General features: G+C 39.2%; 1 protein-coding gene across 2 annotated transcripts in view; it reads right to left on the reverse strand.

Moving 5' to 3' along the window:
* Window positions 1–6,611: 6,611 nt before the first annotated feature.
* Window positions 6,612–14,152, reverse strand: part of RAB3C (RAB3C, member RAS oncogene family) — a 279,798-nt gene continuing 272,257 nt past the window's right edge. For both annotated transcript variants that reach the window (XM_053590282.1, XM_053590281.1), the window contains exon 5: window positions 6,612–6,927. In XM_053590282.1, coding sequence (XP_053446257.1) covers window positions 6,740–6,927 — 188 coding nt within the window. In that variant the 3' untranslated portion in view covers window positions 6,612–6,739. The remainder of the gene's footprint in view (window positions 6,928–14,152) is intronic.

A 14,152-nucleotide genomic window follows, 5' to 3' on the forward strand; every position in this document is an offset into this window, starting at 1 on the left:
TGGTCGTCTAGAATCAACAGCCCTCCATTATTTTTAGTGACTAAGTCATATCATACCTTATTTTTCTCTCTAGGATATCACAATTTACACAACTAACTGAATGAAATGGGAAAGTACAATATTCAAATGAATGTTTTATCTCAAAAATTAAAATGGCAAACAGGAATTTAACATGGTTGACTTACTTTAAACTTCATATACATAAACATATATAGCTTTAAGTTATCCAGCAACTAGACTTAATTTATTGACTTTGCATCTTAGTGAAGTTCCAGGCCACCAATTGTGCAACTAAGCAAAAGGGTTTGAGGATGAACATATGAGTTTATGATGGCATTAAAAATATGTAAGGATTTTGGATTCTGAATTTTGTTTCTCTTACAGGAGCAGTATGGACAATTGAGAACCTAAAGTGAATGTAATAGTAGCTACAACATAAAAAGACATTGATATTTTAGGGTTCCCAGATTTGACAGTGTTAAATTTTCAAACAGAAAACAAGGTTGAGTTATAGTAAAATGTACATACAAATATAGAAGTGAAAATTCTTAGTAGACAGAACATATGATTAACTTTCTGAGAAGAAAAACAGTGACTTATGCACATAATTTTTCTTAGGTATCTAAATCAGTTGCTTGAAAGTAAAATGTACACTATTATGCACCACTTAAGGAGAATTTTTAATTACAGAAGGGAATACTTTTATAAAATTAACTAAAAGTCTTTGTCTTGAAAATAAAATCGACAATTCAGAAAGATAACATTGACATATATTTGCAGATACTAAACTTTTGGTCTTACAGGGAAAAAAGTACTTTGAAGTAGGCACAGAGGGGTTTTACATGACACCAATAAGATATTTACTGTATAAATTGTACCACTAGACAATTACAGCTACAAGAAAAACATCTGAATAAGTCACACAGCTGTCAAAGCATCTCATACATTCATTATAATTCACTCTTTCACACTAATTTATATACACTGAGTAAGTCATTAAATATTGCACTTATTGGCCCATGAACCCTCAATTCTGAGGTGTTGAAAAATAGAAAACAAATCTATTTTTATAACATATTTCATGCAACATTTAAGACATTTCAGTTCTACAAACACCATTAAGTAGTTGTACATTTGAACAGTCCAACGGTATTACATCACATCTGACATTAACAATATATTAACAGGAATCACAGGACACTTTTCATTCAGCACACACCCTAGGCATGATGAGATAATGCATGGAATAACCATCATATTGGCACAGAAAACAATACCCAAACTTCACTTTTACAAGAAGAAGTACAGAACCCTAGACAGATGTAGGTCATGCTCACGTCCCTGAAAGGCCAGGCGCCTGAGTGGCTCATGTACCATCTGCATCTCTAAGAACAGCATTCACAAACCTAAGCAATCCCTAACCCCAAACAACACAAATGTAAAAACACTTGCATTTAAGAACTAAAGCCACAGCCAACTCTCAGTTGCCCACAACGAAGGAAAGGATGAACACAGGTGAATGAAACGCACAGGTAACCCCAAACCACATTTCAGCAAGTCATAACTGGTTGGAACCCCACTAACAATGATTGCTCATGGGAATTAAATGGTAAAACTTGAGTCTCCTTTCCTATGCTTGGTCCGCAGTCTATAAGCATCGTGCTTTAAAAAACTGAAATGATAAAAAATCAGGAAGTAAGAGAGAACTGCAAGTACAAAGTTCAACTTGTCCACTAGCTGGATGGTCTACTCTTAATATCTGAGCTCTGAGTCAGGGTTTGAAATAATTCATTTCAGTTGTCCGGAATGTTTGCAAAGTGTATTTTCTCTCTACTCTCTCTGTTCACTAGGCATTAATTATGGGCACAGATACACAGACTGATCAAATCATATCCCTGAAATACCTATTTCATGGACCTTTTCCAATAACACGTGAGTTATAGTTGGGACGCAGAAAAAGCTCCCTTTTCCTTAGCACTGAGAAAGCACCATAGATAAAATTTTCCCTTCGTTAAAAAAAGATACAACACTTTACCTGATGCCTCTGTACCAGCTGAGTGAGTGTGTGTTGGGAAGGACGGTACTATAGATGTAATCTAAGAATAAATGTTTCAATTTATTAGAGGAAATATTATTTGATTGGCCTGTCAAGCATTTTGGTAAAGGTTTTTAAGAAAAAAATACATCTATTTATGAAATACCAGTAGCAAGAGGTAGATATATTTTAGATAAATCTCCCCAGCTTGTTTTCTGCCCCTCTAGGGGATACTATATTTCTAGAATCTAGAGCCCTTTAAGTGTAGTCTAGGCATAAAGATTTTTTTTTTATATTTAATATTCTAATCAATGTTTCCCATTGAATTATAGGATATAAAATAGGTTTATGTCTTTAACTGACTTTGGTCAAAAATTCACCTCAACTATGAAGAACTCCAAAAAGCTGACTCTAATTCTCGAAGGTTCAGCACATCAGAAAGTCTTCATCTTTTTACTGGCAAACTACTAAAACACAGGTAGCATAGGCAAGGAGGAAGAGCTGAGCAGAGTGGTAGAGATTCCATTTCCAGGGAGGGATTAGAAAGACCACATTGGTCTAGTTCTCCTACAGCACCTTGACACAGCAGACAGCACGCTGAGTGAGTATGCACACCAAGGGACAGAGCTCCAGGTTCTAGTCATGCAAACTGTAGTTTAGAGAGAAAGGGTTCTTCAGACAGACAGGCCAGTTCCCAAGTATGCCACACCAAAAACACCTGACTGAGCATTCCAGTAATACTATGAAGGTTATTAACAAACACACGGTAGTAACTTTTTTGGTCTACTCATGACTTTAAAATAGAAGTTATATCACAGTTTTTCACATGCAGGTGCTACCTCAGCTTGCTACAGCTTGGTAGATTGTGGTTATGTTTTTAATATAGTCCCACAAATGTCACATGGTTAACTAAAAGATTACATAGTACATGCACTAAGGAACATGTTGGATAAAGCACATCACAATGAACCACTGAGTCTGGACTATCACACTCTAAAATCAATGTTGCTTCAGGGAATTTCAGTTAATAGAGTATATTTTACTTTTAAAAAAGAATAAGGTTGAATACCTGAAAGTCTATTGTCAGCATAGATATAGTTAAAACTGAATGTTTAAATTGGTTTCTAAAAAATCACCAATGTGCTAAAGAAAGGGTCTGTAATTAATCTGGGTAAGAGTTTGAGTAGGGGAGATAACTCATACATTTGGTTAGTGAGGGCCCTGATGTCTTGTATGATTTGTGTTGTCATTTTGTAGAACTTACATTTCACACTGACCATCCCAGGGTTGTAGCTTTCTGCTACAACTGAAGGCACCATCATAGTTCCCTTTTCAAATGAAAATCTTAGCACTTGTTTACCAGGCAACAAAGGAATGTTGAACTTTAAGTGACTATAAAAAGGAGCTGTGAGCCTCCTGGTTCTTGTAGCCATTAGAAGTTCATTACAGCAACAGAAGATGTTCAGCGGGAGGAGCAACATTGAACAGATTCCTTGTCATGAAGCAGTTCTTCTGAGCCGGCAGACGTGATGCCCACTTAGCGTGCACCTTTACGTCCACCCACATGCCCAGAAGCTGAAGTGCCGATTCACTCTGAGGATGGCCATTTTGAAGAAATAATTTTCAGTCCAATTTCAACCTCATTAGGAAAGGAAAGGAAGGGAACACCACCAGAGCTCTTGGAAGCATCTGCTTGAAACAAGGTTTATTCCTGAAAGTATTGGGATTGGGAAAAGGTGGTCAGGTGATGAGTAACAGTAGAAGAGAAATTCATCCTTAAAACACTAATTTCATTGCATAAAAGACAAGAAATGGATGTCTAAGATTAATACACTAACACAAGCAATTTTTAAGGTGTGTCGTTATTTTAAACACAAATTTAGGCCATTGGTATATATTTAAACTGTTAGTAGATGGAGGTGTGTGTGTGCGTGTGTGTGTGTGTGTGTGGTGGCCAAAAGGATGAAAAACCTTGGGACTATAGTGCTATAATTTATAAGTAACATAGTTCAATGCCAATAAAAATCTCAGTTAACCCTGGGTCAGTTCCTCTATGTGCCAACTTTGAGTTTGAAACCAGGATGTCTTGATGACATTAGGAATAGTGAATATCCTCTCTTCCTATGTGCTTTACAGCAAGAACATAGGTGTTCTTTCTCTTGAGCTATGTGACACCCTCTCCAGAAACTTCTCATTGAATTATTTGGAATGGAATTCATAGCAGGGTGGGAGTTTCAGAACTGAGAATCAATTAAAAAGGCTTTTTGCTTCCACTGGCATTTGGAAAATAGAAAGTATCAAATACTGGTGGCGCCTGTGGCTCAAGGAGTAGGGCACCGGTCCCATATGCCAGAGGTGGTGGGTTCAAACCTAGCCCTGGCCAAAAACCAGAAAAAAAAAAAAGTATCAAATACTGATTGGCCATGACACCTCTGCTGTTGTTGCTTCACTGTCCCCGACTAGCATAAAATGGCTCGCCTTTGGCATGTTTGACCTCTGTATGTGGGCACTTGCCTGAGGCTTAGGTCTCGTCTAGGGGTCAACTGATTTCAATAGCAATCAGCTCTTCGGGAAAGGGGTTTTCAACAGAGCAAAACTCAGCTCTTTTCCTTTCCCTTTACAGCACTGTCTCATTTTGCTTTGCATTTTACATCAAGACATATATCAAAGTCCCTCTTCAAAAGCCATCTGAAATATCTATTTGGATGTGTAGGATGGGGGCTGCAAGTGAAAATGGAAAAAAATATCCTGGCTTTACTGCTTCCCATTAGGTCATAAATGTGAGCTTAATAGCTATATCATTTAACAAGGCCACATTCTGTCCTGGAGTATAGAAATATTACAATGCCATGCAAACAGGCTATAGCTGCAAATAAATCTGTTTTTCTGCCCCTGCTTCTCTGGAAATTTTGTGATTTTGAAGCTGGTTGCCCCATTACAATCTAATAAAGCATGAATGTTATTGTGTATGCACTAAGCTAAGGCTTGCCTCGCTCGGGGCCAAAGTAGAAATTTACCACCGAGAAGTGGATCTTAAACTAAAAAGGTAAGAAATAACTTGGATATGCTCAAAACATCCCAAATCCTTTCTCCTCTAATTCTTATATTTTAACTAATTATTTGTGTGAGCTGGTTCCCTGCCTTGTAGGCACTTATTTTTAGAGATATCTTCAGATGTATATATGTTTTCCTATCAATACCCTTGCACAATAAACTTGTATCTACTACTTTGATGAGAAGCTTCTCTATTTTTGAAAAGAGTAATTGAAAAACCTTTAACACAACCACACACACACAAAAAAAAAAAAAAAAAAGAGAGAGAGCAAAAGTTCACCAAATGGAACTGTTTTTCCAAATTTGCCAATAGAGTGTCTGCTGTCATCTTAAAATCATAGCTGTAAATAGTCTCTGGGCAGTAATACAAATGCCAAGTCTCCCTGTTGCTCAACACAGCCAGTAGGATTCGTTATTTGATTGTTATTTATATATGATACATAGGAAATCTGGGATTAAAAAATCAGGATGTTCAAATGATTCCATCCCTCTGTCAAATTGCTACAGATCCTGTGTTTCTGTAACTCTTAAGCTACCACGACTGTTTTCAGTGTAACATAAGCATGCACCAAATGGGGATATGCTATAGAATTTATGATCATCTAGGTTATAAATGATTAAACATGACAAGTTATCTTTTCTTCAACTTGGGACCCTTGGGTTTTAAATAGCTTCTAAAAAGATAAAACTTAGCTGGGGTTTGAGCAGAAGGCAATGTCTGGAGAAGAGAAGCCCTAACGAGCTTCAACATGACCTCTATTTCTAAAGTTGGTGATGGTTCCAGAAAGGATGGTGGTGATGGTATGTATTACAGGGGACAAGTCATTGAAGATATGAGGGGACATTGGAATTCTACTACTACTTATGCCATCCTTCTTGGCTAAATTGCTTACCACATAACGCATTCAGCAGATAGCCCTCTCAATCTGTTCAGTGCTCTCAAATATTCAGAGAGGTGGGTGAAATCAGAAAGAGCAGCCCTGGGGTAGGGTATTTACTCATACAAACATGTTAAGTTAAGATTATTGTTTAAATATATTTCCAATCAGGTAAATTAATGGCTTAGGAAACCTGTAAGGGACTTAAAACAATAGTTCAATTTCTTTATGGTCAATAATCTCAACAATGAAAAATGGACACATTTCCTAACAGCCAACCGACCAAACCCAAGACAGTGTCCCTAACCATGAGCAAAATTTTCCCTGCTTTTCAGTTAAGAATAAAGCAAATGAAGTCTCCTGACATCTCCCCTTGCTCACACACACACAAGCAATTCCTTGGTCTTCATGCCTACAAGTGAACAGCATAATTTGAATCCATGGCACAAAGGTCAGTTGCAGTGAAATTATAATCTGAGGGCCCAGCAGTAGCCTAACTGAGAAGAAATTTGAAACAGAAAGAGCCTAGAAGACAAATAACAAGTCACATGCAGATGTTTATAGGTGGATAGTCCTCACAAATTTAAGATCACATATTTGCCACATTAACACAGGAAATCTCCCAAGAACTGAATGCATGTACGAGCCATTGACATCAAAGACTTCCTTCAAATAAGTATTAGGCAGTATAAACGAAGGCTAATAGACCATTTATAAATGCTTGCTTATTTGCAACCAGAGGCCCCTGGAGCTGCCCGTGTGCCTGGGGACATTAGCAGCTGCAGTTGGGCTGCGGTGGAGGAGGCGTATCCTTGAGTCTTGTGTTCTGCTTGGCCGCAGTGATGGCTGGATCGGTCTCCAGACTCTCTGACATTTTGTCACAGATGATATCCACAAGGCGCTCAAATGTCTGCTTGACATTGATGTTATCCTTGGCACTTGTTTCAAAAAACTCAAACCCTGGAAGAAACACATAAAACCACAATTTGGTCATTTCATGTTTATGAAATTAAGTGGGACTTGATGATGGTTTTGAATGGTGAAGAGTTGCTGGTGGCCCCGCCCGCAGCGGGGGTGGGTGCGGTGTGGGTAAGAGAGGAGAGGCAGGCATGAGATGCTATTTGAACAAATGCTACCATCTCACTACCACCCACTAACCATGGACAACAGTTATAGAGTGGAATTGGTGTCATCCGCATTTTATTTTTCTCTATCAATTGGTTTATGTCACTTGCATGCCTGAATAGGTTTTTAAAAAATCCTTTGCAAATGTTAGTAATGACAACATTAAGAGTGCTCCATCTTTGCTACCCTTCTCCCATCTCTAGCCCACCATGTGGTCTCTTGCAATCTTTTCCAGGACTGGTATTATATGGCATTTTATTCTTTTCCAACTTTAGATTCTACCAAAATTATTGATTTTCTTTTTTCATTAACTTGAGGCTTCTAAGATTTCATGTGCATATTCTGCTGCAAAGGAGACTTCCAAGATCCAGCATAATCCAGCTCTAACTGCATGCCTGCCCTGTTTTTGCCCAGCAATGAATCTGGATTAAACTTTTAGTATCTAAGGACACAAGGTGGCACTACAGAGTTATAGAATTTACCTTAGCCAGCTTTGACCTCTTTTAGGAAATTTCTGAGTACCATTACGGTAACAGCCCTCCAGGGCTTTGTACACCACTGCACTTATCAACTGGGTGCTGGTTTTTCCATAGCTTCTGTTATCTATCAGCAGTAATGTTTTTACCAACAGATGGGAAAGGACACTTGATAAATTTCAAATGAGCTGCCCGAATTGCATGAAGGTACAAAATGCGGCGACAGTTTTACTCTTCTACTCGTGTGTCACTGTACCTGGGCAGAAGCAGCCTGAGCATGCTGCTCTGCGCACAGTCTTATCACTCTATTGTTTGCGTTCACATTCCACTGGCTCAGCTTGCCAGTCAGTTGCCATGACAACCTCCCCACCAGGCCAGCCAGAGATTGCTCTGGTCCATTCAGGGACGTTGATTTAAGATGTGTTGGGCTGAACACAGAAAGGCTTTTCTAATCCATTCTGAATTTTACACTCTATAAATCCTCTGGTTACATCTGGCTCTATTTCAGAGGAGCCACATGGGTTCACAATGATTAAATCATGTGATTTCATCCCAGCTCCTGGGGCCAAAGACAAAGCACAGACTAATATTTTGCATCCATGTTAAAATCCCCCAGATAACCTAGAAATACTTATTTTCTTAAATAGCATCGAAAGGGTAGACAACAAAGGGCAATTCTTATGAGTTTAGATTTCTAATTTAGTTATGATACTATTTGGTCAGATGACTGTATCTGCAAGTTGAATTGCATTAGCTACTCTATTATTAAAATCTAAGTAAATAATTGCAAGATGTGAGCTAAAAGAACATCAGTAGACCCAGGTTCTGTAAAATAGAGATTGATATTTTAAACCATCTTTGGCTTATATTTTTCTGGTATTTTATCTGTCTGGACAATGCTTACGCAGTTCTCTTATAGTCTATATTTCATTATCTACAGATAAGGCCATCTGGTGTTAACAGATATCTCTTTTCTAATGTTTGTACAGTCTATGGAGCTGGATCATTCACTTTCCAATAATTTGATCCAGATTTTGGGGAGGGCAAGTAGGGATCTAAGCAACATCCTAGTTGCTAAGATATCAGAACGATTTGCATGCTTAAGAGAATTTTCCCAGAGTTAATAAGAGGGTTCTTTGTGCCATTAAGATTCCAAGAACCCACCAAACAATTCAAGATCCCTGAATGAGACTTTGGAGGAAAAAACATCCCAGAATTTGATACAAAGTTCTTATTTACAGGTTCAATTTTCCACCATCATTTCTTTTACTTAGAGTAATTTGGGAAGGCATTGGACTTGAAGGGTATCATAAAAGATTTAGCAGTAATCTACTCAAATGTGAATCCTTTAATCTGAGCACTGAGACATGCTATGAGACTGGTATCCAACTGGAGGTAAAATGATCTTTGATCCGAAAAGCCAGAATGTTCTCAGCTTCTCAACTCTAACCTGGAACGCTAAGAATACATGGCTAAGAAGATATTGTCCCAGAGAAAGAATATCATGTTATAGTAGCCCTCATTTAATCAGCATGGTGGAGAAGGAGACACCAGGATATGGTGAGAGAGATGGGTTATCGGTCAAAAGATGTGAGGTCTAGCATTGCTGCTAACAACACTTACTAGCGTTGAGATCATGAGCTAGTCACTCTTTTTTATCTCACTTTATGACATTTGCCTTACATCACTTACAAGTCATCATGAGGCTGAAGTGAGAAAATGCAGGTGAAAGTACTAAGCATACTGGAAAATGCTATGATGACAACCATAGTAAGAATAAGCTAACATTTCCTGAGTGATTAGTGTATAATAGGTACTATTCAAAGCACTTTATACATGTTAACTCATCCATTTGGAGGTGCCAGGATTTTCTTCAATTTCTTGGTAAAGAAATGGAGGCCCAAGATGGCTGAGTAATTGCCTCACATATTTCCTTGCTCGGCTAGTAAATAGCAAAGCTGGAATTTGAACTGTTAACTTGTATGCCCTCCTGCTTCTCCAGATACCCTGCACAAGTAAGCTATTATTTTGTTCCAGTTGAATTGTAAGCTCTATGTTAATTAATAATCACAATCTATACCATAAATGTTCATCAATTTAAACAATTAGGAAGTAATTAAGTAGATTTAACATGGTCAGTGAATGAAATGAAATGATCTTTTCCAATGATTCCAAAAGTACTCTGACATCTTGTGCTTCTTCAGATTCATCGAGATGGCCATGGTGACAGCTGTATTCTGTACAGAATTATAGAACTGTAGATACAAAAGGTTTTGAAACTTAGTCTGTCTCCCATTGACAAAATAGGCTGAGCTGTCTTGTCAGAAGTTTGTCATATAACATGAGATATTTAGGATCAAAATCAAAATTACTGGAATTTTGGCTTAGCACCTGTAGCTCACCAGCTAGGATGCCAGCCACATACACCGGAGCTGGCGGGCTCGAACCCAGCCTGGGCCTTCCAAACAACAATGACAACTACAACAAAATAAAAAAGCTGGATGTTGTGGCAGGCACCTGTAGTCCCAGCTACTTGGGGGGCTGAGGCAAGATAGTCACTTAAGCAAGATAGTCACCCAAGAGTTGGAGGTTGCTGTGAGCTGTGACGACATAGCACTCTACCAAGAATGACATAGTGAGACTTTGTCTCAAAAAAAAAAAAAAAAAAAACTTTGATATTTTATCGTTTAGTTGTTTAGATTCAGGGAGGATGAGTGTTTGGTGTACAATACATAATTTTCTATCCAGGTGCACTGAAAGCTCACAGACTAAATAATAACCGTAAATTTCACCACTGTAGACTTTAATCCTTCTACTAAGTAGTTAGATTTTATGATCATTGCCTCCCAGTATCTGACTATTTTAACTCACCTATAGCAACATGAGCTTGTCTTCAGAAATCTTTTAACCTCCCATCCATGACACCTATACCAGTGCAAAGTGACTGATGCTTCAGAAACAGTCTTTCTTGTAAAATTTTGATGATCATTTCCAATTTACTGGGTAGGAAAGTGTGGTTCATCAAGATCAAATAAGTAGCCCAAGGTCACCCAACAAGCCAATTGTTAAGTCTGACAAAGATCTCCTGATAAATAGGTCACTGATTTAGCTTCCAGCCCTGGACACCTGTCTCTCGGGCAGCACCATTCGGTGTTAATAATTTTAGCACACATGTATTTCTCTGTCAGCAAATCAGTGAACTTTTTCACTTAACTATAGAAACTCTGATTATTATTCTTTCTCATTCTTCCCTTAACAGGACTGTTCTAATTTCCTTCTGGGAGAGGCAAAACGTTTCCGACATTGTTGAGCTTTGCACTGTGGTCCAGCGCACATTGGTTTTAGGTCTTCTCATGCCTCTTCCTGCCCTTTCCAAAAGCCACTGTAGGAACAGCTTGACAATACTCTGTACATGACCATCTAGTTCAAGTTCACTTAGTGCTGGAGACTTTCTGAAGAAGCTGGGGAAAGATTTTTTGTTCTTTTTGAGGGGAAAACATGTTAGCTGGGCTGAGGAAGGAGGGAAGAAGCACAAAGCCCCCCTGCATCTCCTTTGTGACGTGTGTATCAGTAAAGGAGGTGGCAGAGGGAGGGAGCGCAAACCAGATTCCACTTGAGTGCCCACCGGGGTGACACAGAAGTGTGCTCGCCCACATTAGAATCACCTGGGGTGGTAAAGCTTGTAAACTCCACCCCATACCTACTGAACTGGAATCAAAAGGGGCAGGTGGGTCCTCAGAATGTGCATTTTTTTGTGTGCTATGAAAAATTTTTCTTTTTTTTTTCTTTTTTTATTGTTGTAGGTTAAAAAAGAACTAGGTTACAATGTTTGCATTTGTTAGGTGAAGTCTCTCGTATAATCGTGTCCTGCCCCAGAAGATGCCTTTCTAACAAGCTACCAAGGTTTCTTATGTGCACGAAAGGTTTACTCTCCTCTGTACACCCACGTTCATAGCAGCATTATCCACAAGTGCCAAAAGGTAGAACCAACCCAAGTGCCCATCAACGTGTGAGGAGAGAAACAAAAGGTAATATGCACGTTGCTGGAATATTATTCAGCCTTCAAAGAAAGGAAATTTGAACACACGCTACAACATTCTAAGTGTAATAAGCCAGGCACAAAAAGACACTGGATGGCTCCACTGATAGGGGGTTATTAGGGCAGGTAGATTCACAGAGACGAAAAGTAGAATGTTGGTCACCAGAGGCTGTGGGGGGCGGTCACGTTTAGTGGGTATGGAGTTTCAGATTTGCAGGAAGAGAAGTGTTCTAGAGATTGGTTGCACAACAATGTGAACTACTAACACTACTGAACTGAAAGCCTAAACATGGTTAAGAAGGGAGATTTTATATTTTACCACAATTTTTAAAAAGATTCACTATCCTCATCCACTACTGGAGTTTAAAACGACCCCAGACTCTTTGGAATATAGCCTGGTACTTCTTCAAATGGTTAAACATAGAGTTACTGAATGACCTAACAATTTCACGCAAAAGAAATGAACATGTGTGTCCACACAAAACACAAATGTTTATAGCAGACTCAGTTGTAGCAGTCAAAAAGTAGAAATAGTCTAAATATCTGTGATTTGATGAAAGCATAAATGAAATGTGATATACCTGTATGTAACTGCCTATCATTCAGCCGCAAAAAGTGAAGAAGGAGACAAACTACCACGTGGATGAACCTTGAGAATGGTGCGCCAAGTGATATAAGCCAGATGCAAAGGACGGCGAAGGATGTGGTTCAGGTGACATGGAATGTCCAGAATAAATAAATCTATAGAAACCTAGGACTGGTGCTGGGAACGAAGGGTAAGGGAAGTGACAGAGGCTTCTGTCTGGGGCTGTGAAAATATTCTGAAATTGAATGTGATGAAGTTGCATAACTCTTGAACATATAAAAACCATTGACTTGTAGACCTTAGATCAGTGAATTGTATGGTATATGAATTATAAGGGTGGCCACTAAGTTCATGTGCAACAGTACTTTATGGCCACCCTGTATCTCAATAAAGCTGTTAAATTAAAAATAAATAAATAAAAAGGATCACTAAATGTTAAATGAATGAGAATGTTTTTTCCCTGAAAGATTCTCGGCAGAAGGAAACCCCACGGCTGACTGGGGAAACTGTTCCAGTGACATTGACAGAATCCTTGACCTGAACATGTCTCCCTGGACCCAACAAGAACCCTTCAGAGGGCAGCACCTGTGGCTGAAAGGAGTAGGGCCCTGGCCCTATATTCTGGAGGTGGTGTGTTCAAACCCAGACCCAGCCAAAACTGCAAAAAAAAAAAACCCTTCAGACTAATGTTTAAATTCAACCATTTTTTTTCTCTGATCTCAGTGGAGATGAAAGAGCAGCTGCTTCTCTGGGCAGACATTCTAATGCCTTTTGGTACCTATAGAACAGTGATTTTCAACCACTGTGCTGGGGTGCCATGAAAGGATCTTAGGGATGCCGCAAAAATCTTTTAAGACAATTAAATTATTTTCAAAAGAAGTTCAAAGCACAGTACGTATATTCCTTTTTTCACCTTTTTTTTTTTTTTTTGATCATTTAATTTAAGTGTGCCGTGGAAGTTGAACTATAGGTTCAATTGTGCCATGAGATGAAAAAGGTTGAAAAGTCCTGATGTGGAAGGACACAAGGCCACACTGCCTGGCTCAGTGACTGGCCCTCTTCACTTTGCTCCCGAAAGGAAGGTCCTCAGAACAAAGAAAACCTCACAGGAGGCTGGTGCTCTGCACAGCGATGCTCACAGGGCAGCAAGTGGGGCCTTCAGGCCTGAAGCGTGCTGCTCACTGAGGTGGCAGGCTCCTGGTGTCACTCTGGCACTTGACGAGCACTGAAATGTCACAGCACCCCACAGAGACCCCATTCCACTGGTGATTGCCCTGTGTTAACAGTAATAATCACGATTCCCATATCGAGCATTTAACCACCTCGCCCTGCCCCTTTCTCCAGGGCATTAAAACAATCTCACTTGATTCATTCCCACAGGTCAATAGCTACACCGTGTTGTGAAAGGCTGCTTGTTTTCATAAGATGTCCTGCCAGGTTTTTGTCCACCCCAGGAAACTTGTAAACTTTTAAATTTATTTTGAAAGAAAAATTATGCTACCATTTTTTTTTTTTCCTGTAGAGCAGTGCTTCTCAACCTTCCTAATGCCGCGACCCTTTAATAAAGTTCCTCATGTTGTGGTGACCCTCAACTGTAAAGTTATTTTCATTGCTGTATTAAAGGGTCATGGCGTTAGGAAGGTTGAGAACCACTGCTGTAGAGAGAAAGTAGTTACTACAATCATAATGCAGTAAAAAATGTTCATCTCTAAGTGTTAGAAATCTATGATCTGTTCTTAAGTTTTTATTCCCAAACTCTCGAATTCTCATCTATCCTCTATTTACAGATTCTAGTTGCAGGTCTGATGTCTTGTCTCCCCTTTCCTGTGAAATCAGATGAACTGGAGCTGCAAGAGAAGATTATTCCCCGGCCAGCTGAGTGACATTGGCACCAGAAGCAGGGAGTGCTGGGCAGCAGGACAAATTATCACATTAGCTTTTCCCATGCTGGGCCCTCGC

This window comes from Nycticebus coucang, chromosome 1 (genome assembly GCF_027406575.1).
Source record: "Nycticebus coucang isolate mNycCou1 chromosome 1, mNycCou1.pri, whole genome shotgun sequence".
Lineage (NCBI taxonomy): Eukaryota > Metazoa > Chordata > Mammalia > Primates > Lorisidae > Nycticebus > Nycticebus coucang.